At 44.6% G+C, this 24,526-nt stretch overlaps 1 protein-coding gene across 1 annotated transcript; it reads left to right on the top strand.

Moving 5' to 3' along the window:
• Window positions 1–985: 985 nt before the first annotated feature.
• Window positions 986–22,772, top strand: RARRES1 (retinoic acid receptor responder 1). Its single transcript, XM_048504985.1, has 6 exons — window positions 986–1,379; window positions 13,447–13,509; window positions 15,954–16,092; window positions 18,426–18,553; window positions 21,386–21,448; window positions 22,242–22,772. Exons 1-6 carry the CDS (start codon window positions 1,128–1,130, stop codon window positions 22,395–22,397), a joined length of 801 nt encoding a protein of 266 aa, XP_048360942.1. The 5' UTR covers window positions 986–1,127; the 3' UTR covers window positions 22,398–22,772.
• Window positions 22,773–24,526: the final 1,754 nt, after the last annotated feature.

Here is a 24,526-nt window from a genome sequence, read left to right as displayed (position 1 = left end):
TGTGCCTCACAACATATTGCTTCGCCCTTATTAAAGCCTCAGTGGCTAAGAGATCCACACTATGGCCCCTTCCGCACACGCAAAATAATGCGTTTTCAAACCACTTTCACAACTGTTTGCAAGTGGATTTTGCTATTCCGCACAGCTTCAAAGAGCACTGAAAGCAGTTTGAAAGTGCATTATTCTGCATGTGCGGAATGAGCCTATGTGTGAGGCTTTGTAAATTCAAATCACGCCAATGGGGCACCAGAGGGGTTCTCACAAAAACAATGGGGAAAAGCTGGCCCCTCAAATTCTAACCCCGGTTCAGGCTACTTCCAGGTGGTGAATTTAAAAAAAAATGGAGAAAGGATGAACACAAAAAAGTGCCCACATTTCTCAAACATCAGAAAACTGCTGAAAACTGAAGTGAGACCACCTCTACTTTACACTTTCAGGTAACTCTTCTGCAACTCCTCACCGTTTTGTCTGGCATCTTGAATTCTCTTCCTATCAATGGACAAGTTATTGCACAAGCTGTCCTGGGAGGTTGGGGCTTGCTACCTTGTTATTATTAGCTATCCAAAGCATAGAATGTTCCCTTTCTTCCTTTGAGTCACGTTCATTAGACAAAAAACCTCAAACCCTTTACAAAATGCCCGAGGAACGCCTCCCCCTTTTAAAACCCCAATCCGTGAAGAAGAGCTCTGCAGAACGCGAAAGCTGGCACGTGTTTTTTGCTTGGTCCTCATAAAAAGCATTACTCGACGTTTATTATTATTTTATTCCTTAACTTGTGTGAGAATGAACTGGTCCCCTGGCTTCCGGCTAAGCACCACTTGAGCCCCTTCCGCAGGGAGGAAAGGCGAAGAGAGTGACGGGTTGGTTGCCCCTCCGGGTGGGCGCCCTTTGGGCCAGCGGAGCTGTCTGACCCGGGTCGCTGCGACTTGGCGCTGGGAAGCGGAAGGAAGGGAGTCGGCGCTGCAGAGACATGAATGAGCCTTCTGGCTGGGGCTGGGGTTGGACCCGCTCCCGGAGGAGGGAGGGCCAGCCAGCCAGCCAGCCAGCCCCGGCCCATTGGTACTTAGCCGGGCGCCTGCCCCCGCCGCGGCTCAGTCCCTTGGCTGGAGCGCACTCCCTGGCGCACGATGCAGCCGCTGCAAGCCTCCCGCCTGCTCCTCTTGGGGGCGCTGTTGGCGCTTTTGCCCGCTCCGGCTCGGGGTGTGGCGGACCGCCGCCCGCGGGTGGTCTGGAGGCACCTGCGACCGAGCGCGTCGGCGGACGCCTCCAGCCTGGCGGTCCGGAGAGCCGCCCAGACGGCCGTCAACTACTTCAACTTCCACCAGGGGTCACCCAACGCGCTGCGGGCGCCGGGGCGTGTTAAGAAAGTTTCCATCAAGGTAAGCACCCACCAAGCAACTTTCCCTGTCGTATGGGTCTTTTCAGAAACGAAACAAAGCCGCCGCCCACCCCTAGAAGGCTTTCGGGCCAGGGGAAGGTTCCCCCGCTTCTTTCCCGGTACTGGACGTGCACAACAACCCTGTTAGGTTGGTTTGGCGGAACAACCTGACATGGCCAAGTGAACCAGCGGTGAGGCAAATCAAGTGCATTGGAACAGGTTTGAGTTCTGAGAAGGTCAAAGTGAGGGGAGATCTCAGGAAGCCTAGGGAACTACTACCCCTCCTTGTCATATGTGCTCACTGAATCTTCAGATTGCAGTGGTTAGTTTCTTTAGGAGCAGCAAAACAGAGAAAATGAGGTTTTGGGAACTCGGACCCCCTAAAAAACCTTGTGGGTCTACATTAAACAGCCAGCTGGAAAGAATTTTACTACCCTTCCGGCACAAACAGGTGTGGTAAAAATGCTTACATTATGCAGTCAGGGAGTAAGGATTCTCATAACAGAATCAGAAGCCCCTTTGCAACCTTTGCACTTGAAAAAAGCTACGAAGAAGAGGAATAAGAAGAAGAGTTTGGATTTATACCCTACCTTTCTCTCCTGTAAGGAGATTCAAGATGACTTACGAGCTCCTTTCCTGTCCTCTCCCCACAACAGACACCTTGTGAGGTAGGTGGGGCTGAGAAAGTTCTGAAGTACTGTGACTAGCCCAGGGTCACCCAGAAGGAATGTAGGAGTGTGGAAACACATCTGGCTCACCAGATAAGCCTCTGCCACTCAGGTGGAGGAGTGGGGAATCAAACCCAGTTCTCCAGATTAGAATCCACCTGCTCTTAACCACTACATCACGCTGGCTCAGTCTTCGCACGCGCGCACACACAATTGCCTTCTACGATGTGTAAGGGATGGCTGGATTACATCTTTGCTTAGGCCAAAGCAGCCAACAGTATTAATAGCAAGCGAGTGACTCCCAACAACAGCTTACTGTTTCCCTATTGCAAAAGTGAGACCAGTTTTGCAGTGGGGAAGGAATGACTTTCTGGGTGGACAGATTTGAGAGCATGCCAGTAACTCTTCCCCCCCCCCCCCCTCGCTGTGTCCACTGTGATCTCTGGACTCATTAAGATCGACGCAAGATTCCCAAAGAATGTCTTGAAATCACTTGCAAACCATTTACAAAGCAGGAAGTTGGAACATTAGTGGGAGACGTTGTGTCCAGATGCCCCACGCGTTAGCAAAATATTTGGAACCTCTTTCGTCTGACTTGAAGCAGCTATGATTTTATTTGCAGACCATATCTTATCCTCCATAGGATAAGACCATAGCAGACACCTCTATGACAGGGCCAGCTGTTACCACAGCGGGTAACACTTAGCTAAAAGCATCTTCTGAGCTGCTTAATCAAAACAAATGACTTTTTCTCTTAAGAAATATAGAGGTCTCCTTTCTTTCCTTAAGCTTCATTTTGAAAACACAGAACACTGTCATCATTTTTCTGTGGCCAAAATGCAGTTCTTGGGAAATTGCTTTATTGTGTAATGTGAGTAGAAGGTTGCATCTGCTTCAAGTAAGCCTGTACCATTCTTAAGATACAGTTCTGAAGACGAATCAAGTATGCTGTGACTTCCACAGAAGCATCCCCGCAGGGGGCTCTGATTCTCATGACAGAACTCGCTGGTGTGTGGTCCATTTTTCACGGCTGCTGCTTCTCAGCTCAGGCAATGAGGCTGTGATATGATTTCTTCATGAATGCTGAGTAAGCAGGCCAGCCATGCCCAGTTCCTCATAAAATCGGGTGAGTGGTTATGAAATACAGATTTGGCAACAAGGTGAAACAACCATTTCCTCGCAAGCTCACAGCCGCAAGCCCCAGGATTCAAAACTTGGCCCAGAGACGAGCAATAAACGTATGTGACCTGGCTCCATTTGGTTATTGTAGAAGAGGAAATTAGTTTGGCTCAAGCCATGAATGTAGTTAACTTTGATTAGTAGGTTTAGCTCTCCAGTCACAAGAAGTCACAAAAGTAAAGAAGCTTGTTTCAGGATGGCAAGAAATGGACAGAAACCCTTACAGTGGCAGAAGACCACTGTGCAGACACTTATAGTGTCTTATACTTACAGTGGCAGTTGTGAATTTTGAGATGCTGTGCCACCCCTCCATTGTGCTAACCTATAAATGCATGAAAGTGATAATGCCGTGACTTGGTAGAGCCAGTGTGGTGTATTAATAATAATAATAATAATAATAATAATAATAATAATAAAGTAGTAGTAGTAGTAGTAGTAGTAGTAGTTTGGATTTATATCCCTTCTTTCTCTCCTGTAGGAGACTCAAAGGGGTTTACAATCTCCTTGCCCTTCCCCCCTCACAACAAACACCCTGTGAGGTAGGTGGGGCTGAGAGAGCTCCAAGAAGCTGTGACTAGCCCAAGGTCACCCAGCTGGCGTCTGTGGGAGTGCACAGGCTAATCTGAATTCCCCAGATAAGCCTCCACAGCTCAGGCGGCAGAGCGGAGAATCAAACCCGGTTCCTCCAGATTAGATACACGAGCTCTTAACCACTATGCCACTGCTGCTCCTTAATTAGTGTAAAATGAAGATCTAGGAAACTTGTGCTGAAACCCCTGCTGTGCCTGGAAGCTGGCTAGATAACCTTGGGCTAGTCACATACATTTAACCAACACAAAGAGTGGCAGATTATAAACTGGTGAACTGGGTTTGTTTCCCCAGTCTTCACATGCAGCCAGCTGGGTGACCTTGGATTAGTCATGGTTCTCTCAGATCTTTCTCAGCCCCACTTACCTCACAAAGTGTCTGTTAAGGGGCAGAGAAGGGAAGATAATTGTAAGCCACTTCGAGACTCCTTCAAGGTAGAGAAACAATGTATGCCACCCTGAGTACCTTAGAGAAGGGGGCAGAAATTTTAAAAATGCACTAAAATCAACATTATCATTGTGGTGGTGGAAAGTGATTTGAACATTCGTTACTAGCATGTTTAGGAAAGTAATGACTCAATGTTCACACAGTTCCTAAAATTACTGTTACTTTCAAAAACATTGTTTCATATATTGTGTAAACATTGTTCCCAAACCATCACATGTTGTCAATGTCACACAAAAATTGCATGGCGAAGCATGAAATTACATTACCGTTGTTTGCTTTATCAGGTTTTCAAACATTTAATTCATTAGAAGAAGAGTTGGTTTTTATACCCTGTTTTTCCTGTCCTCCATTTTATTCCCATTCCCCACAACAAACCAGAGAGTTCGGTCGATAGAGAATGCATTTAAAGGCGAACTTTCCTTTGTATCCAAACACTACCCGGAGTAAGTTCCAGCACATCACATAGATGTTCAATTGTGAAACATAAAAAATACATCCCAAGGGTTCATGAGTTTTTGATTCTGCTTTCATCCCATCCTTCTTCTGAGTAAGTTAAGGTGCCTCCATTTTATTCTTGCAACAATTATTCATAGAATCACAGAGTTGGAAGAAACCACAGGGGCCATCCAGTCCAACCCCTTTGCCATGCAGGAATACACAATCAAAGGACCCTTGACAGATGGACATCCGGCCTCTGTTTATTCTGTTGTTCTGGGGGAGGGGAATACATAAGCCAGCAGCCAAAAGTCTGGGGTTATTTTTAAAATTATTATTAAGGAGGTGCTTGCAGAATGGAGGGGAAAAAAGGGTAAGGCTGAGCAGTCTCTGCAACGTTTTATAAAAACTGGCCAGCTGACTAACCAGAAGGAGAGTGGTTGTTAACAATTGTCAACCTTTGGACTTCATCAAAATGGTGCTTTAGATGCAGTTTGCTCTGAAGCTGTTCTTCAAAGGAAAAGCCCACTGCTTTGGAAGAAAGGAAGTAAAGAAGCAGACCTCCATGTCTTTAAAGAGCTTTTTCGGTGAGGCCACTTCTTTGAATGCCAGCCTAGTAGAAGGAGTTGCCAGCTAGTGGGGGCTCCTGTGCCCTTTAAATCTGTTTGGCATGGGAAAGCTTGGCATGGGTGGCTTTGCCAAATCGTGCCTCCAAAGCCTGTCCTTGTTACAGCCATAAGCAGCACTCTTTTGGGAAAGAAAGTAGTCTATTAATGTAGGGATATTCTCTTCTGGGCTGTGGACCTTTCTAGGTAATCCTTTAGAAAACGGTGAGATTTAGGCCCAAAGCTCACTTGATTATTCACTGAATCAAGACCACATTCTCAAAGTTATACTCTGTTTCATATAAATAGGATAGTTCAGTCAGTTTTGGTGCAGCGGCTGAGAAAGTTGTATGCTTCCGCATTAGAATATAGTCCCAAATGAATATGGGAATAATCATTCATTTTTACGCACTGCCTTTCTCAAAACCATTATTTTGTGCATTATTGGACATGGCACTTTGATACAGGAGCAGTTACACCAAAATGTATTTTCACTTTCATACGGATTGGTGAGGAGCAGGGCTAGGTGGGCACAAGGACTCGGGCGAAACATTCCACAACAAAAAAAGGTCCAGTTTGCTTCTTTCTGTGGCTGAGATTATGTGACTGCCCCAAGGTCACCCAGCAAGTTACCAAGGCAGAGTGGGAATTTGAACCTGGGTTTCCCAGATCCGAGTCTGACACTAATTGTCACATCACACTGGCTCTCATTTTACCATGCTGGTTTATTTGTGGGAGACCCCCTGATTTGGTTTGTTAGATTTGTTACTGCATATGCCCAATGAAGGTCTCAGAATTCTACATTTGTTACTGAATACAAGATAACAAAATTATTTTGGCATCAAAACAGCTTGCTGCTGTTACCTTGGTACTAGTCTGCGTAAGAACCCTCAACTCTCTGCCTGGATAAGATTCTAGAAATCCTTTCTTGATTGACTCTGTTATCCTCACACTCTCAAGTTGGATTAGTAGGAATGAATAGTCCCTTTTGGATGCTTTAAAATTTTGTGCTCTTAAGGACCCTTAGAATACTTTTAATGTGAAGAGGGGCTGATGAGTTCTAGTGATTTTAACAAATCAAGAAGTTGGTCTATATTTTAGTCTGCCTTTAGTTTAAGGAGCTGAATGTAAGATTACATTTCTTCCTTCATCCATTTTCTCCTTGCTGCAATCAGGGATGTAGGTATAGATTTTTTATGGGGTGGGTTCAGGGGACGGGGCAACACCCCCACCTGTCCCTGGGGGCATGGCCATGCCTCCCCAAGCCCGGCCCCCAGCCTCAGTGCTTATAAAAGCAGCTCTCTGAGGCCAGGGACAGCAGACTCCCCTGCCCGCCCCCCTCCGGCTGGGCTCCCAGCCGGCAGCTGGCAGTCCCTTCTGCCCTCTCCTCTGGGCAGAGGCGTAGCTAGGAAAAATGGAGCCCGGTGCAAAAAAATTGAGTTTTGCAGGGGGGCCCCATGGGCGGCCACTGTGATGCTGGAATCCACCCCCAAACAGCATCACTTTCAATGGTTAAGAACCATTGATTAAGAACTCCTAAATTCATCCAATCATACGCCGTCTCTGCAAATCTGAAGCTCACCCTCCCAGACTTTATGGACTCCCAAAAATCCACAAGGACTCCACTCCACTCAGACCCATTGTGAGTGCAATCGGATCCCCTACATATGATTTGGCAAAATTTCTAGCTGCACAACTACAAATTCATATTGGACTTACTACACATTACATTAAGGACTCAGCGCACTTCATTGAAAAAATCAGCAATCTTAAACTCAACTCCAATGACAAACTGATCAGCTTTGATGTGGTTTCGCTATTCACCAACATCCCCATAGCAGACACCATGGCACTCATCAACCAGAAATTCCCAAAAGACATCACAGCAGTGGCGTAACTAGGCAAACTGTAGCCCTGGGCAAAACCTGAGTTTGATGCCCCCCCCCCAGGCGGGTGCCCAATGCAATGCGCACACACCCTTCCCCTTGTAGCTACGCCCAGTGGCGTATGTAGGCAAACTGGAGTTTGGCGCCCCCCATGGGCAGCCACCCTCCCCCACTGTGACCAAGCAATGATTTTTTTACACCAGGTTGTTTCAAAGTCACCATCACATTATAGAACATGCCCCAACTCACAAATCTGAGCACAGCAATAAGCCATGCAACACAGCAGAAATAATTTTTTGAAAACATTTTCAAAATGCTTTCAAAATGTTTTATTACTGCTATGAAAACATTTTATGGTGTTGTATCCGGTACCCCCAATTGGGGGAAACAGCATCACTTTCAATGTTTCAAAGGAGAATCTGGGCTCCCTAGTTTAAACAAGTGATGCTGGAATCCACCCCCAAACAGCATCATTTTCAATGGATTGTTTTAGAATTAGGGGCCCAGATTTCTCACTGCATCTATAAAGGGAGAATCTGGGGTTCCCAGTTTAAACAACATTGGAAGTGATGCTATTTTGGGGTTGATTCTCCCCCACCCTGAAACAGCATCACTTGCAATGTTTAAACTGGGGACCTCAGATTCTCCCTTAAAATCCATGTCAAAGGCAGGGAGATTTAAAAGGAAAATCTGGGGAAATTAGGGAGGTGCCTGCTGGCATGGGTGCAATTGTTAAGCTAGCAGCACCAAATTTTCAGGGTATCTTTAGGAGACTCCCCTAATGATACCACCCAGGTTTGGTGAAGTTTGGTTCAGGGGGTCCAAAGTTATGGACCCTCAAAGGTGTAGCCCCCATCTTCTGTTAGCTCCCATTGGAAACAGTGGATGATGGGGCACCCCCTTTGGGAGTGCATAGCTTTGGACTCCCTGGACCAAACTTCACAAAACCTGGGTGGTATCAGTAAAAAATTCTCCTGATGATACCTCCCAGGTTTGGTGAAGTTTGGTTCAGGGGGTCCAAAGTTATCGACCCTCAAAGGTGTAGCCTCATCTCCTATTAGCTCCCATTGGAAACAATGGATGATGGGGCACCCCCTTTGGTAGTCCATAACTTTGGACTCCCTGAACCAAACCTCACCAAACCTGGGTGATAGCATCAGAAGAGTCTCCCGAAACATCCCTGAAATTTCGGTGCTGCTAGCCTAAAAACTGCGCCCTCTGAGGCCAAAAATGGAAAAACACTGAAAATACAAAAAATCCCACAAACAAATCTGCGTCCCCCCCCCCCCACAGGGCTGCGCCCAGGGCAACTGCCCACTTTGCCCAATGGGAGGAACGCCTCTGCATCACAGCCCTGTTTGAACATTGCCTCACTACTAGCTACTTCCAGTGGGATAATGAATTCTATGAACAGAAAGATGGGGTAACCATGGGTAGCCCTCTTAGCCCTGTAATAGCAAATTTTTATATGGAACACTTCAAGGAGCAAGCCCTGGAAACAGCACCAAAAAAGCCCACCATATGTTTCCGTTATGTGGATGACACATTCACCATTTGGAGTTACGGAGAAGAAAAACTAAACAAGTTCCTGGACCATATCAACAAGATCCACCCAAACATCCAATTTACTATGGAAAAAGAAAATGAAGGAAAACTGCCATTTCTAGATGTCCTAGTCAGCCACAAACCAAACCAACAATTGGGCCACACAGAAAACCTACACACACTGATAGATATCTACACAAAAACTCCAATCATCATCCAGGACAAAAAAGGAGCATCATAAAAACTTTGGTAGATCTGTTAACCCCACCTCCTTCAAGATGAATTGAACCACCTAAACCGAGCTCTACAGGCTAATGGTTACTCAACTACAGACATCAGAAGAGCTGCAAGACCAAGAACAAGCCACATGAACAAAGATAAAGAGCCATCTAGAGGGAAAGTGTTCTTACCATACATCAAGGGGCGCATACATACTGACCGCATAGGAAAACTGATGAAGAAACAGAACCTACAAACAGTCTACAGACCCACTAAGAAAATTCAACAAATGCTACGTTCAGCAAAGGATAAGAGGGATCCTCTAGCTACTGCAGGAGTTTACCGCATACCATGTAGCTGTGGACAAGTCTACATTGGAACCATCAAACGCAGCGCTCAGACACAAATCAAAGGCACTGCAGACTATTTCAGCCAGAAAAATCAGCAATAGCAGAACACATAATAAACCAACCTGGACACAGAATATTATTTGAAAACACAGAAATTCTGGACCACTTCGACAAAACCACTACGTCAAACTACACAGAAGCCATTGAAATCCACAAGCACATGGACAATTTCAACAGAAAGGAAGAAACCATGAAAATGAACAGAATTTGGCTGCCAGTTTTGAAAATCAGCTCCACACAAACACAGGATGACTATAGACAATCAAAGGGAACAAAGGCCAGACTACTTCTATTCAAATACCTCACCTATTGACCTTGCTATCTCCATTGTTCCTCACATGCTACACTTCATTGTTACTCAGTTGCCAGGCCACTCCTATTCAGATGCCCTCACCTATTGACCTTTACTCACAGGTATATATACTCTACTTGCTTTCCTTTCCAACTATCAGATCCTCTGAAGATGCCAGCCACAGATGCAGGCGAAACGTCAGGAGAGAATACTGCTAGAACACGGCCATACAGCCCGGAAACCACACAGCACCCCACTTTCAATGGTGCTTAAACCCCTCCCAGGGTGGGTGGTATAAAAATTTTAAAAAATAAAAATAAAATAAATTAGCGAACCCAGATTCTCCTTTTAAATCCAATTTAAAGGGAAAATCTGGGGTCCCCAGTTAAAACAACATTGAAAGTGTTGCTGTTTGGGGGTGGATTATCCCCCAGCCTTAAATAGCACCACTTTCAATGTTTAAAGTGAGGACCTCAGATTCTCCCTTTAAATCATAGGTGTCAAACTCGTGGCCCTCCAGATGTTATGGACTACAGGGGATGATGGGAACTCCCTGCTATCTTTTCTAACAGGGAGGGAGTTGTTACTGTCCTTCCGCATTTCACTGCTATTAATCTAAATGGAATTTAAACAGCATCTTAGCACATAAAAAGCAGTGTTATAAGAGGTAAAGTCATTGGGCCCTAACAGAAAATAGGGTGATTTTGTTTGTATTGCAGTCCTATCTTACTAATATGAGGCATATACGGGGAAACGATCAGAAAATTATGTTTTTCAAGGATGTGTTGCATTTGATAATATACTGAAAACATATACTTTGTTTTTCCAGTCGTGCCTTTGGTTTGTTAACCAGAACTTTAACTACAAACTTTGAGATAACAGAATAAATAATAACAATAATTTTATGACAGTCCTTGTTTTCTTTTCTAACCCAAGCTTATTTGTTTCATTGGGAAAAAAAATAGGAACACAAATTTGCGTGGCCCCCTTGTGGCGGAGTGGGGCCGTGCTCATCTTCTTTATATTATTTCATTTTTAGTTTAAGTTCTACCAGACAGTGGCCACACAGCCCGGAAACCCCACAAGAACCTTAGCAGTGGTAAACAGCTGCCATGTCTGATAGAACTGCTAACAAAGACAATTTGCAAATGAGCAGTGTTTACTGAAAACCTCCATGGCCTTTGTTAGAATCTTCCTCAGCATTATCTTTCCTTCCTAGCGAAAGATTAATTTGGTTTCGGTAAAATGAGTCCTGAATGGAATTCTTTCCAGCTGTAGAAGCTATCAAACAAATATAGCATTGTCTAGCTGTAAGCTAGTTCTTCCAAAAAGTTGAGGAATTTCCCCTGCCCTTTCCTTATCTATCAAATAGCATCCTTCTCTGGAGAAGACAGAAATGTTTGAAAATTGTACTTGGTGTTTTGTTTTTTGTGGGGGAGAGAAGTTAAGGAGCAGCATAGCTTTTAAAATCTTTTTTTTTTTGCAGTTTAATGGTTTCACATGAAGTCGTTCAGAAAACAGCCACCCAAAATAAGTGAAAAGATGTATGAAAAGTAAGATTTAGGCCCAAATTTAGGCAAACCTCACTATAAATTGGGGGATGAGAATGGACTATGAAACACCTGACTAGACCTGCTCTTGGATCGTTGGAATCAGCTGGATCTGTGGAAACTGGCAGATGAAAGTTTTCACAGAGCTTAGAAAAGCATTATTCTCTCCCAAGCCTACCCCCATACCTTTTATTGTTAAAAAAAAGCTACAGACACCAAAGTTCTATAATGCCCATCACAAAACACTTAGATATTTATATCAGTTTGATGCAGTTTCATGTGTGCTCAAGAGGAAAGTTTAGCTGATTCTTCTCTTTCACTGCAGATTCCCATACTCTTCCTGAGGGTCTCTTGCCCCTCCCCCCACCAGCAGAAATTTGGGTGTGGGGGTTAGAGGGCTACAGGAGGAAGGGGATTTGGAGAAAATCCTGCTCTTCAATCTTCACTGCCCTGCCAGTGCTTAGATCCCCTCCTAGGTTTTCATTTTTTAAAAAAATGCTGTTAACTTTACCATATTAAACCCAACTTCCTGAACTACTTCTTTTTCATCTTGCTGTTTACCTTCCAATATTTTGCAGATGTGATTTCCCCCCCACTCATATAGATGCTTGTATATATTTGTAGCAAGAATATTTTTGAACAAAATTAAAAAGACATAACAAAAGATCTGATGCTAATTGCCATTTTAAAATATTAAAGTACAGTTGTCATTTGAAAGCCGGGAACCCCACAAGTAATTTTACAGCTAGCCTTTGCCTCTGGTCACCTATCCCAAAATATACAGAATTGCAGCCTGGAGCTCTTTGGAAAGGGCCGTGTATTTGCCTCTTGAGATTGGTGAACATTAAACGAAAATAGAACTCAGGAAAGCCCTAAAATATTCTGTGTGCGCTGGAAGTTTCATTTCAACCTGCTGCTCTTAACAAACACAAGATGAATGTTCCTGGATATCATATGGCAACCTTGAAGAGGAGTCGGCGGTTTTTTATAACAAGGTGGCAGGAGTACAAGAGAGAATATTGAACAAGGCTAGAGAGGATTTTTTTAAAAAGAAAATCCATCTGGAGAGACTTGCTTCTGTGAATCATTTGCTGGATGCTGAGCGGGTAATGCTTTCCCTCCCCTGAGCGGTAGCTGACAGGACAGCAGTGTAAAGTTCTCTGTACGCAGCGTACATATTAAATGCCTAATAGCCTAAGTCAAAAAGAGCACTGAATCCATCTGTTGAGTGCAGAAGGCAGCTCTGTACACAATCTGCATTGCGGGTGAAGGTACAGACAAGATGATAAGTGGTCAGAGTGGGTCGGGAGCCTCCAAAGGAATTTCTTTACTTGAAAAATGCAACTTTGATTGATCGATTGATCGATTGATTGATCAAATTTTATAGACTGCCCACCCCCGAAGGGCTCTGGGCGGTGTACAATCTGTATAATAAAATATTACCATTTAAATCCCAATATAAATAATAATAAAACCATACAAAACAATTTATTAATAGCAATATACATATCAGATGGCGACGATCATATATCACAGTTGCAAGTTGAGAGGGCTGGTCCCACTGGTATAGACATGCCGAGTTGGAATACAGGGGATGGCGTCCGATTTCAGCAGCTATCCTCCCCCAAAAGCCCAGTGAAATCATTCCATTTTATAGGCCCTGCATCACTGCTATGTTCGGGCCCCCTCTGACCTCCATTCTATCCCAAGGGGTGATCTAGATCAGAAAAAGCAGCGCGTGGAGGAACCACTCTCTGCTGTCTCCTCCCCACACTTCGTGGCCTCAGCCTGGACAGGCCCCCACATGGCTGGTTTTTGCATTCTAACATCCAGCCAAGGTTCTCTTGCAGTCCCACATACTTTGACCTGTCAAAAAAGCTAATATTTATTCCTGCTGCGATTCCCCGTCTGTGAAAAGTAGCAATACGGGCCTGTTTCATGGAGCGTTCATTAATGATTTCTGGCACCAGATTCGTACAAGGGTTCAGAGTGGTTTGCTAACGTTATTTGAGGACTAAGTGTTGCTATTGTTTTAGAGCACAGGTGTCAAACTCGCGGCCCTCCAGATGTTATGGATTACAGTTCCCATCATCCCCTGCCAGCATCATGCTGGCAGGGGATGATAAGGCTGAACATCTGGAGGACCAGACAACCTATCGTTACAAAGTATTTTATGCTTTGGGTTTGTTCATTTGATTTTAAAAGTGCATACAATGCAACTCAGCTATTCGGTATCTCTTCCAGACTATTCCAGGAGTTGGGCGCAAGTACCACCTACGGTTTACTACGAAGTCTCTCCTAAATGGGGTAAGTGTGCTGCATAAAAACAGAGTTTCCCAACCATTCCTAGATAACTGTGCTCTCTTCCATCACTGGTTCTCTGGCCTGTAAGATTCCCTTTTCTCATTCATTGACAAGACTTTGAATTGCTTGTAACTAAATTTTGTTTATGTAAAATTGTGTACTTATTTCTGATTTGATATAATGTTGGATGAAGAAATGTATATATGAAGTATATGAAAACACATGATTTATTGTAAACTTTCAATTATAAACTGATTATTTTGTTAAAATATATAATGTGGTTGTGCTGATAGCTATTTGGATACAAATTGCAATTTTGCATTGTTTATGTAGTATTTGTGTATCCATTCCCCTATTGCCATGGTGGCGAACCTATGGCACTTCAGATGTTCATGGACTACAATTCCCATCAGCCCCTGCCAGCATGGCCAATTAACCATGCTGGCAGGGGCTGATGGGGATTGTAGTCCATGAACATCTGGAGTGCCATAGGTTCGCCACCACTGCCCTATTGCATGTGAAGAGTTAAGCACAGCAATTCCCGGCATGGCAGCCAGGGGCTTTACAGCTCCTGCTGATGCGTTTCTTAGTGGCTCTTGTGGGTTTCCGGGTTATGTGGCCGTGGTCTGGTAGTTTTAGTCCCTAACATTTCATCTGACTCTCTGCTGGAATCTTCAGAGGAATGTCACAGAAAGATACGTTTCTCTCCAAAACACCTTACCATGAACTGTCTCCAAAGATGCCACCCACAGATGTAGGCAAAACATTAGGAGCAAAAACTACCAGCCACAAAGTCCAGAAAACCCACAACAGCCAGTTGATTGTAGCTGTGAAAGGTTTCAACAATATGTTTCTTCGTGCCTGCTTGTTTCCTGAGTCCTGGGGAAAAAATCCAAGGGGTCTCTGTGATCAGCTCCATCTCCCCCCCCCCCCCTTTGCAGTCATTTTGTGGTAGTGCCCAATACTCCTTTTCAAAATTCCCAGAGTGCATGCAGGCTCAAAAATGTTGGGCACCCTGGGAGGCAGGGCTCCACTCTACACACAAGGAAGCTGCCCTTCATCCCAACCCACTCAAGAGCACTGGTCTGTCTGGCAACAATCAGCATGGGTCCTACTCACTCAACTGTTGGTAAGACTGCCCAGCATATCTTTTTTCCTGATGAGCTTGCTTTGCTCTGGAGGGCCCAGGCTGCTTGTTAGAGATTTTCAGGAGGGACTACAAGCCTTGCTTGCTTGTGTTCAGGGCCTTTGATGAGCTATGAGCAGCAGGCATCTTTTGGGGGAAGTGTGCTGTAGGTAGGCATCAGCTATGGTGAGTTAGGTAGTCCAAGGTCAGGGCAGGCAGCAGGCATAGCCAGGTGGTCCAAGGTCTAGGCTGGCACAGCTGTTGTTGGGCAGTGCAAAATCAAGGCAGGCACATACATGGTCAGGCAGTTTAAGGTCAAGTAGTCCAGGAGTTCAAGCAGGCAGGCAGGTTAGGAACAGAGGTTCACAGAAACTGGGCAGGAAACCAGGTGCGTGGAGCTTCCCTGTGAAACACACTCATTGCGCCCAGACAGCGCCAAGCCCAAGACAGGGTTTATACAGGAAGCTTTTGCTAATGAGGCCGGGATCCTGCAATGATTCAGTCCTCCTCCAATGTTGCTGTTCATGGCTCACAGAGCCTTTTGCCATATTGCACTGCAATGCGGGCACTTCTCTCTTTACTACTGAGCTGCTGTCTCTGCCTTTCCCTTCTTGGGAGCAGCAGTGGCATAGTGGTTAAGAGCAGGTGCACTCTAATCTGGGGAACCGGGTTTGATTCCCCACTCTGACACTTGAGCTTTGGAGGCTTAACTGAGGAACTAGATTAGCCTGTGCACTCCAACAAACGCCGGCTGGGTGTCCTTGGGCTATTCACAACTTTTCGGAGCTCTCTCAGCCCCACCCACCTCACAGGGTGTTTGTTGTGGGGGGGAAGGGAAAGGAGATTGTAAGCCCCTTTGAGTCTCCTTACAGGAGAGAAAGGGGGGATATAAACCCAAACTCCTCCTCCTCCCCTTCCCCTTCTTCTTCATCATCATCATGCAGTTGGTTTCTCACTTAGCTCATCTGGGGCTTCTGAGGGCTCTCTCAACTGCACTTCATCTGCCTCAGCCTCCGCTGGCAGGGAAGATTGGCTGTATTACTTGTATCTCCTCTTGGCTCTGTTACTTGCACCTCCTCTCAAGGAGCTGTCTCCTGGTCCATAGAGTCTCCAGGCTCTGCATCTGATTCCTCATCACCTGGGAACTGGCTCACGACTGGGAGCGAGTGAGGTATTTGGAGTTCGCTATTTGGTTTTACTGCATGATGTTTCAGTTATTGTTTGTAATCTGCCTTGAGTAAGGAGGAAAGGCAGAGTAGAAATACTTAACCAAATAGAACATTTCAGTTTGAAAAGGCACAATTTCCTTTTATCTTTTCAGACAAACCTCAGCTCCTGCCTTGCTTCTGTGTTCTACCTGAGCTCTAAGCCAAAGCCGAAAGTTGACATTAAGTGCTCACCCAACCAAGACAGACGTGAATACCTGTTACAAGACTTTATCTTGTATTTCTCGCTTAAAGGTATATTTGTGGCAACTCACCTGCTGAACCCAAGGAACTCTGAATGAAAGGAAAATAGGCATGGCCTTGAATCTAGGGGTCTCATCATATTCCTGCACTGAGCTCAAGTATGCACATGACACAAGCACACAGTGGTGCAGAGGTGTATCTAGTAGGATAAGATTCTGGCTACTCTCCACTCATCTTCTCTCCCTGGAGAGGTCTGATCCACCTCTGTGAAGAGGTTTGAATGCAGACACATGCAGTGCAGTGCCCAGTAAAGCTTCTTAAAGGATGAAACATGATTTTAATCAAATTCACAGCAAGTAAGCTTCTGTGTACCCCAAGGTGGATCTTGAAGGCGGGGTGGGCAGGATGGAGCTCTTTCTCTGGGCACTACTTACCTGGGTTACGTGGGGATGCATTTGGCACCTGTCTCCTCTTTCCCAGGCCAGGAAGACAGCCAGAGTGGCCCTTATATTGGGTGGACAAATTGGGTCAGGAACAGATTGGACAGGCTGGTGAGCGGGTGAGAGAGTAGGCGGGTGGGTGAGCCTCAGGGCCTCCCTCCCCCCAGCTGGAGCCCTGGGAGGTCTTTGGCTCAGGGCACTGGGCATCATTCCTTGAACTGTGTGCCTGTTTGTGGCAACTAGTCCCTATCTCTTTGCGGGCTACAAACGTGGGGGGAACTGCAGCCTTCAGGGCAGCTTGCTGGCAAGAGCGCCCCAGCTGGCCTGGAGAGCAAGTGGTTAGAGGACTGGACTGCAAATGGGAGGCCAGCAAAGTCTAAGCCACTGCTGTGGCCTGCAGCTGACTGGGCGCCTCACTGGGTCTCCTCTCCTGCGAAGATGGGAAACTACCAGAGGGAGGGACCCCAGACCTGCAGCTTAGGGGGCAAAGGAATCTGCACTGTTTTCTGTAGAAATGCCTTAAAGGGTGCAAGTTCAGTGCTTGCCCCCAGGTGCCATTTTCTCCAAATACACCCGCTATGTACCAGCGGGACCAACTCTCCTGATATACCCAGTGAGAGCGCTGTATTCAGCTGGTAACAACTTACTGTCAGTCCCTGGCCTGAAATCTATCTGGCTGTCCTGGACCAGAGCCAGGGCCTTCTTGACACTGGCCCCAGCCTAATGGAATACTCTTTTGAATGAGACCCAGGCTCTGCAGGACTTATTGCACATAGGCAGGGCCTGTAAGACTAAGATGTTCCACCAGGCCTACAGTTAAGGACAGTGACAATTCTCTCTCCTCTTCCTTCCCCTTTCCCCCCTTCCATTCCTATAGTTATTGAAGTTATTGTTATTCCTTTTTAATTAGATTTTATTGTCCCATCTCTTTTCTTCTGATAGGCCCCCAAATTGGTATTTTATGGCACTATTGTATATTCTGTATGGTTTGAAATTTTGAAGTATGTTTTCATTGTGGTTTTATGTGATAATCCACTCTGACCCCAACTTGTTCAGGAAGAGCAGGTTATAAATTGCATAAATAAATAAAGGACTCACAAGCTGCATGACACACATACGTACTAGCAAGTTAAGCTCTGTTTGAAAGATCAGCCAGGTGGACTACCTTTTTTTAAAAAAAAGGTTATAGAGTGACACACACACATGCTTGTTTGTAACTATATTCACCTTTTAAGTAAAATAAACAACCAAACAAGATTAAAAATATTTTCACATTTGCTGTAGGATACTGGGAGAGAAAAGGGCAGTTGGTGGTGTCAAAGGAGCTAGCCAATAAGCATCCTACACAGCTAGTTCTTCTCCCTCAAAACTGAATCATGCGCTGAGCCAGTTTTTTGCCCAATCAGTGGTGGCTGGGTGGCACTATCCAAGTCTCTGCCACTCTTGAAATGTTACACTCACCCACTTTTACCTTACTGCTAAATCCCCCTTTTAAAAAACCCTCCTTCATCAGAACATGAGAAGTGTCCTGTGTGGGTCAGACCAGGAACTGCATTAGTCCAGTATCCTGTTTCACACAATGGAAACCAAACAGGGCTAAGAACTTTCCTCTGATACTGACTCCTAGCAGGGATGGCATCTTGCTTCTGCCTACGGAGGTCACTTTGATCATGGCTAGAAACCACTCATGGACCTTCCATGAATATCTGATCCTCCTTTTAAAGCCATTGAGGAAGTGGCCATCATTTCATCCATTGGCACCGAATTCTGCTCTTTAATGGCTCTTTGAACAAAGTAGTGCATATGGTCTTCACTAGCATGCTTCAGCCTAAACGGCCTTGAGCAGGTGTAATGGAAGTTTGTACACTGGGGTGGGTTCCTGCTTTCTGTCACACTCACAGAGGCCCTTTGTGCTAAACTATCACTTTTCCCTGTCTTGGGCAGGAGATAAACAGCCCTCTGTGGAGCGCCTGTGGGGTTTGGGTGTTCACGGCAGCAGCTTAATTGCATGGGAGATGGCAACTGAGGACGTGGCTTACACTTTGACTCGAATTGAGAACGTGCAGCCATGGGTAAGTGAACGCGAAGTTGTTAGTGTGAAATAAAGGCAAGGTTATACCATGATCCCAAGAGACACGGCAGTCTGACTTTGGTCCCAAGGTACTCTCTTTCTTGCCAGCATCTCTTACAAATCTCTTACAGCATCTCTTACAAATGGTTCTCGTATAGGTCTTGGATAAACGCTCATGCTGTTCTAAGCCATATAACCCTTCAGTTGTCATCCTTGTAACTGGTGTGCTGTCCACCCCTGCCATCACAAATCGGCGCATTTCCTGGGATTACATTTCCAGTTGTGTTGGAGAGTGAAACTAGGATTGCCTGTAAACTATCCTCGGTCTCAAAAAAAAAGATGTTAATACAGTCAGCTGAGGTGCAGCAATAGAGAAAATTGTATACTTCCGCATTATAGTCCTGAATTAATATAATTATTCATTTTTACACACTGCATTTGTCAAAACCATTATTTTGCACTGATTGAACATGGTACTTTGTTACAAGAGTGTGCATTTTTATATTCCAACGGATGTGGGGGGAGCAGGACTGGGGAGGCACTAGGACCCAGGTGGAGCATTCTACAATAAAGACGGTCAGGCATGTTGAGTTCTGTGGTGGAGGAATATACAACCCTACCAACATCTTTTTCTGAGACAGTCTATAGTAACTCATCCTAGGATAGAAGAAAGGACTTCTCAGTAATGTACTCCTCTCACAACTTGGGAGCTGTCATTTTTTTGGTCATTCCTACTTTATAACCTAACCGTATCAATTGTAAATCATTTCAAAGATAAGGGTGTGTCTGAAAAACTGGGATGCAGAAGTCGCCTTGATTTTGGTTTTGTACGTTATGTTAGGAAAGTCTTTCTGAGTAAAGGCTACCCACTGTGTTCTAAACAGAGCACAAGACACTGTCCGATACAGAAATTCTTGCACACGTACAGCAAAGAGAATGTGGAGTGGCTGGCTCTGCTCAGTACGGTGCTGCTAGTTGAAAAAGCACATAGTAACTACACCTCTCTATTTTCATGATCAAGCCCTGAGAAACGTGCCAGGGTTGTGCAAGCAGATCTGGAAAAGCAGAGAGAGAGAAGTGGTTCAATTTCCGCTGCAGTGACTGTAGTTGGATAAGAAAGTCAGCTTTAGTATGTCAGAACATTTAATTCAGTCATATACTGGGGTTCCTGGGGAGAGATACGTTAGTAATCTTTAGCGTGAGTACTACAGCTGGTTACAGCCAGAATCTTATCGGAGGCTTTCAGACATTCATTGCTCTACACCACTTGAGGCCAGTATGAATGGACCAACCGGTAAGCAGCAAAGTGTTAGCTTGCAGTTGTGATTTTTTTTTAAAAAGCCATTACAGTAAAACAAAAAACAAAATAAGACAAGTTACAAAACTTATTAAATGCTCCCCAAAGTAATGGGCATTCAGAGAAGGTCTACTTTTTAGATGCTGAACCTAGGCTAAATGGCCCTCCAACCCTTCCCCTTTAGAGGGATGCAATTGTACCTTTCTATTCTGCATTGGTTAGACCTCACCTGGAATACTGTGTACAGTTCTGGGCACCGCAGTTCAAGAAGGATACTGACAAGCTGGAATGGGTCCAGATGAGGGCAGCCAAAGTGGTAAAAGGTCTGGAATCCATGCCCTATGAGGAGAGACTTAGGGAGCTTGGTATGTTTAGTTTGGCGAAGAGAAGGGTAAGAGGTGACATGATAGCCATGTTTAGATATTTGAAGGGATGTCATGTCGGTGAGGGAGCAAGCTGCTCCAGAGACTAGGATCAGGAGTAATGGGTTCAAGGTGAAGGAAAAGAGACTCCACCTAAACATTAGGAAAAACTTCCTGACAGTAAGGGCTGTTCTATAGTGAAAAGCACTGCCTAGGAGTGTGGTGGAGTCTCCTTCTTTGGAGGTTTTTAAAGAGAGGCTGGATGAACATCTGTCAGGAGTACTTTGATTGTGTGTTCCTTGGACTTGATGGCCCTTGGGATCTCTTATTTATTTATTTATTTATTTATTAATTATATTTGTATACCGCCCTCCCCGAAGGCTCAGGGCGGTTGCAGTTCTATAATTCTATGATACCACCATCATACCTTGGCTGCATTCTTCTATGATAAAAACAAATCACTTACTAGTGCATGCAAAATCAGTGCTGAAAGTCCAAAGGAATACATGTGTGTGATGATAGTGGGAGAAAAGACAGTGTGGTGTAGCAGTTAGCGTAGGACCAGGATCTGAGTGACCCAGCTTCAAATCACCTCTCTGCCTTGTGAGATTGCTAAGTGACCTTGGGCCAGTCACACACACAGCCTAGCTTCTCACACAGAGTTCTAGGGAAGATAAAATGGAGTAAAGGAGAAGGACGTCACCATGTGTAAGTCCCCATTGGGGAGAAAGGTGGGTGAAAGAAAGAAAGAAAGAAAGAAAGAAAGAAAGAAAGAAAGAAAGAAAGGACAACAACAGAAGGAAAACATCCAGTGGTAGGATTCAAATAATTTAACAACCAGTTCCAAAAGGACTCAGTGGTGGGATTACACCAGTTCGCTGAACTAGAAAAAAAAGTAGCTATCGGTTCTACCGAATAGGTGCGAGGTGCGAATAGGCTGAATCCCACCACTGAAAACATCCCTATTCTTTCATGGCCAAAAAAGGCCAGTTGCAATAAAATAGTGTGAAATGTCTAGGAAGGTGTAATATGAAATTAATTACTGGTCAAATAACATTACCCAATGCATTTGACCTAATTCTAACTCTGAGATTTTAATTAGCACTTCTGCACCACTATCTTAAAATACAGTTTTAGTTTTAATTGATCATCTTCATTCTGTTTTCCTCCGCAGAAAAGAGAAGACAGTTCACTTGAGTTCAATTACAATCTTCAGCTTAGTGACGTGTCGGCAGAGGTAAGAGAACCCCCAGTGGCAAAATAAGCGAAAAACTCCTGAAAACTACTTTGGAAGTGAGCGTAGTGAGGAAATGCAAATCAAGAAGTTTCCAGATCCAGTCTCCCCTCAGCACTGAAATCCAGAGGGAACCATAGGCAAGCCTCATTCCTCAGTACCTCATCTGTTCAATCTAGGAATGGCACTTTGGCTTTTATTAGGAACAGGAAGCAGAGCTCCACTCCAGAATGGAGCTGCCTCCCTTGCAGCGTCTTTGCTTCATAACATGCATCTGGGTATATGTGTCTCAGTGAGTCTGTGTTTCATGGGAGAGAGGAATCAGCAAAAATCCCATCCATCCAACTATGTGGAGCAGAAGTCGTACATTACATTCCTAACTAGAGTAGTACCATTCTAAATGCATTGATTTCACCTCTGCTCAAGAGTCAACTGATGGTGTAGTGGTTAAGAGCAGTGAACTATTCTGGAGAACCAGGTTTGATTCCCCGCTCCTCCACATTAAGATTGCTGGTTGACCTTGTACTAGTTACAGTTCTCTCAAAACTCTCTCAGCCCCACCTACTTCCCAAGGTGCCTGTTGTGGGGAGAGGAAGGGAAGGAATTTGTAGGTCGCTTTGAGACTCCTTATAGTTTAGAAAAGTGGGGTATAAATCCAAACTCCTCTTCTTCTTGGTGTCCAGTGCAGTAGTACCCTTTGTTACAGGACTGCTATAAACGTTACTGAAAAAATTAATGCAACTTGTAAGAATTACAGGAACACTAATTTACACACCTTGTATGTTCTTTACCGTAGACTTCCATTTATTGTCATATGCGTATTGTTTGGAAACCAGGCCAGCCTGCGCTAGTAAAATACAACTGCTCTTCTGAGGATAGTTCTTCAGATTACACTGATGGCTCTGGAGAAGAACCTGGATCTGCTGAGAATTTCCTGATCAGCAACTACTAATTAATTGCACTAACATTTTGACTCTGCATCATGATTCTTCTTCTGCGTAAATCACTGCTGTGTGTTTGATGTTTGTATGCCAGCCACTTCTGACCCACAGCAAATACTTTTTAAAGAAAAAAATATCTTATCTTCCTAAAAACACTTTCTCCAGATTAAATATATCCGGGGGGAGGGGGGGGGGAATTACTGGACTTGCCATCAACTTTCAGGCATTAGGGAGTTACTCTGTATGAGGCAAAGTTAATATATGTGAACCATACTGTGGAAGTTTTTCAAACTGCTATTTTAAGACAAGTATTGGGGATTTTTAAACAAAATTATGAAAATGTTTGATGCTAACTTGTAACATCTCCAATAAAAGGAATAAAGTTACGTCGTGAGAATAGTGCCTTATTCCATATTGGCTGGATTGTTTTTCTATACTCTAGGTCAACATTGTTTTTCTATACTCTAGGTTTTTTCTGACAAGTCACTTCCGATTTGTGGCGACCGCTGGCGAGGTTTTCAAGGCAAGAGACATTAGCTTGCCGTTGCCTGCTTCCGTGTCGCAACCTTCATATTCCGTGGAGGTTTCCCATTCAAATACTGGCCAGGGTCAACCTTGCTTAGCTTCTGAGCTCTATGGAGGTCAGGGCCTCTAGGTATATAGGATTGCTGAAGTCAGTAGGAAAAACGAAAATTGCTAAAGTATCTAGCTTTGCAGAAGGTATTTTTTTAGATGCACAAATCTACTCTTTCATAAAAGAGGGAAACAGCATAGTCTTACATGGCATTTAGCTGGGCATACTGGGTTGGATCCAAAGGTGTCTTCCTTGCCTGTGGAAAGCAACTTCTGCATTACTTGGGTCTATGCCCTGTTGTAATTCATGGAACTTAATCTTTCAATTGAGTTCCGCAGCTTTTGGGCACGACTGTCTTCCTCAGCAGAACAGCAATAACGTCGTCGATGAACACGTGAAGCTATCTTTATACGGAGTCTAATCATTTGCCTCAGCACCTTATGCATGCAAAGCAAACCATCTCTTCCTGCACAGTTAGCAGCTGAGATCTGAACAGCTACCAAAGTTGAAGCATCTCAGCTAAAAGCATAAGAAAGCATGAAAAGGATTTATGAGAGGAGGAGATGAGAAATCCTGGAAAGAGGCGTCTGCACCCACACACTCCCTGATGATCACAGTCAATGGAAGGAACAGCCAGTCTTTTAATGTCATGTGTTTTAACACAACAGTGTTTACACATTGTTGGGTTTTTTTAAGGGGCCTAGACATAGTAGAAACTTTTTAAAAAATGAAGTTCAAGGGTGAATTTGGGTCTTTTGGAACAGTCATATTCCATACTACCTTGCTGTGTTTCCACCCAACAACGGATCAGTTTGCAAAGAAGCACCCCAGCCTGCCGCATCAAGTAGCAAGCTACACCACTTCTCCATTAAGGGAATCCTATTCCTGAGAAAACAGCCATGGTCGCTGCTATTCCTTGGTGTGTGTCTCTTTCCCCTGGGTGTACGCGAAGTCACACACAAACCCTGGTATAGGAAGGCCCCAGCAGAAATGGAACCTGATGTACTGTCCCCCATCAGTCCTGTTGTGAAAGGATAAAGGTGCTCTTAGAGTAATACAGGCTGATCTGCTGGGTGGGGCAATTAAATCCCAGGAGGAAGAGAGTGATCAACTGAGTTGGGCAAAGAAACTGAATGCCAATTTCACTTTGCGCCATTTGTCCAGGCTCTCAAGGGCATGATGGACTGGGTTGTGTCCAACCTACTATTGGGGTTAGTGCAAAGACTGGTTTGCTCCCTCAGTGCCTCAGTCTTTGCTATCCAGCCTTCTGAACAGTAAAAAAGCAGGCTTGGAGGACTGGAGTTGTGTGTTAAGACTGCCACAGCAGCAGACCCAATCATGCTGTGCCAAGAGGCTAGGTCTTGGATCCATTCCCATGAGGGAAAAATCAAGGCTCTTTGTAAGTAAAAGGCTTAGTTATAGCAAGATACCTTTTCATATTTCTTGTCAATACTCTGCCTAAATCTGTCTACTGGTTGTTCTCAATGATCTGTGCTTTCTTAGATTGTTTAGTTATTAAAAATGTATTTTAATTCCCGGTCTATCATATTTATAGAAGACTTCTTG

This window comes from Sphaerodactylus townsendi, linkage group LG08, assembly GCF_021028975.2.
Source record: "Sphaerodactylus townsendi isolate TG3544 linkage group LG08, MPM_Stown_v2.3, whole genome shotgun sequence".
Lineage (NCBI taxonomy): Eukaryota > Metazoa > Chordata > Lepidosauria > Squamata > Sphaerodactylidae > Sphaerodactylus > Sphaerodactylus townsendi.
The sequence above is the reverse complement of the archived record's forward strand: the minus strand, read 5'-3'. Positions and strand labels throughout refer to the sequence as shown.

Excerpts from the sequence above, each read along its gene's own strand:
- RARRES1 (XM_048504985.1), top strand. The coding sequence starts at position 1,128 with ATGCAGCCGCTGCAAGCCTCCCGCCTGCTCCTCTTGGGGGCGCTGTTG. Across the intron at positions 1,380-13,446 it reads TTAAGAAAGTTTCCATCAAG|ACTATTCCAGGAGTTGGGCG; the intron begins GTAAGCACCCAC and ends TATCTCTTCCAG. Across the intron at positions 21,449-22,241 it reads TTAGTGACGTGTCGGCAGAG|ACTTCCATTTATTGTCATAT; the intron begins GTAAGAGAACCC and ends TCTTTACCGTAG.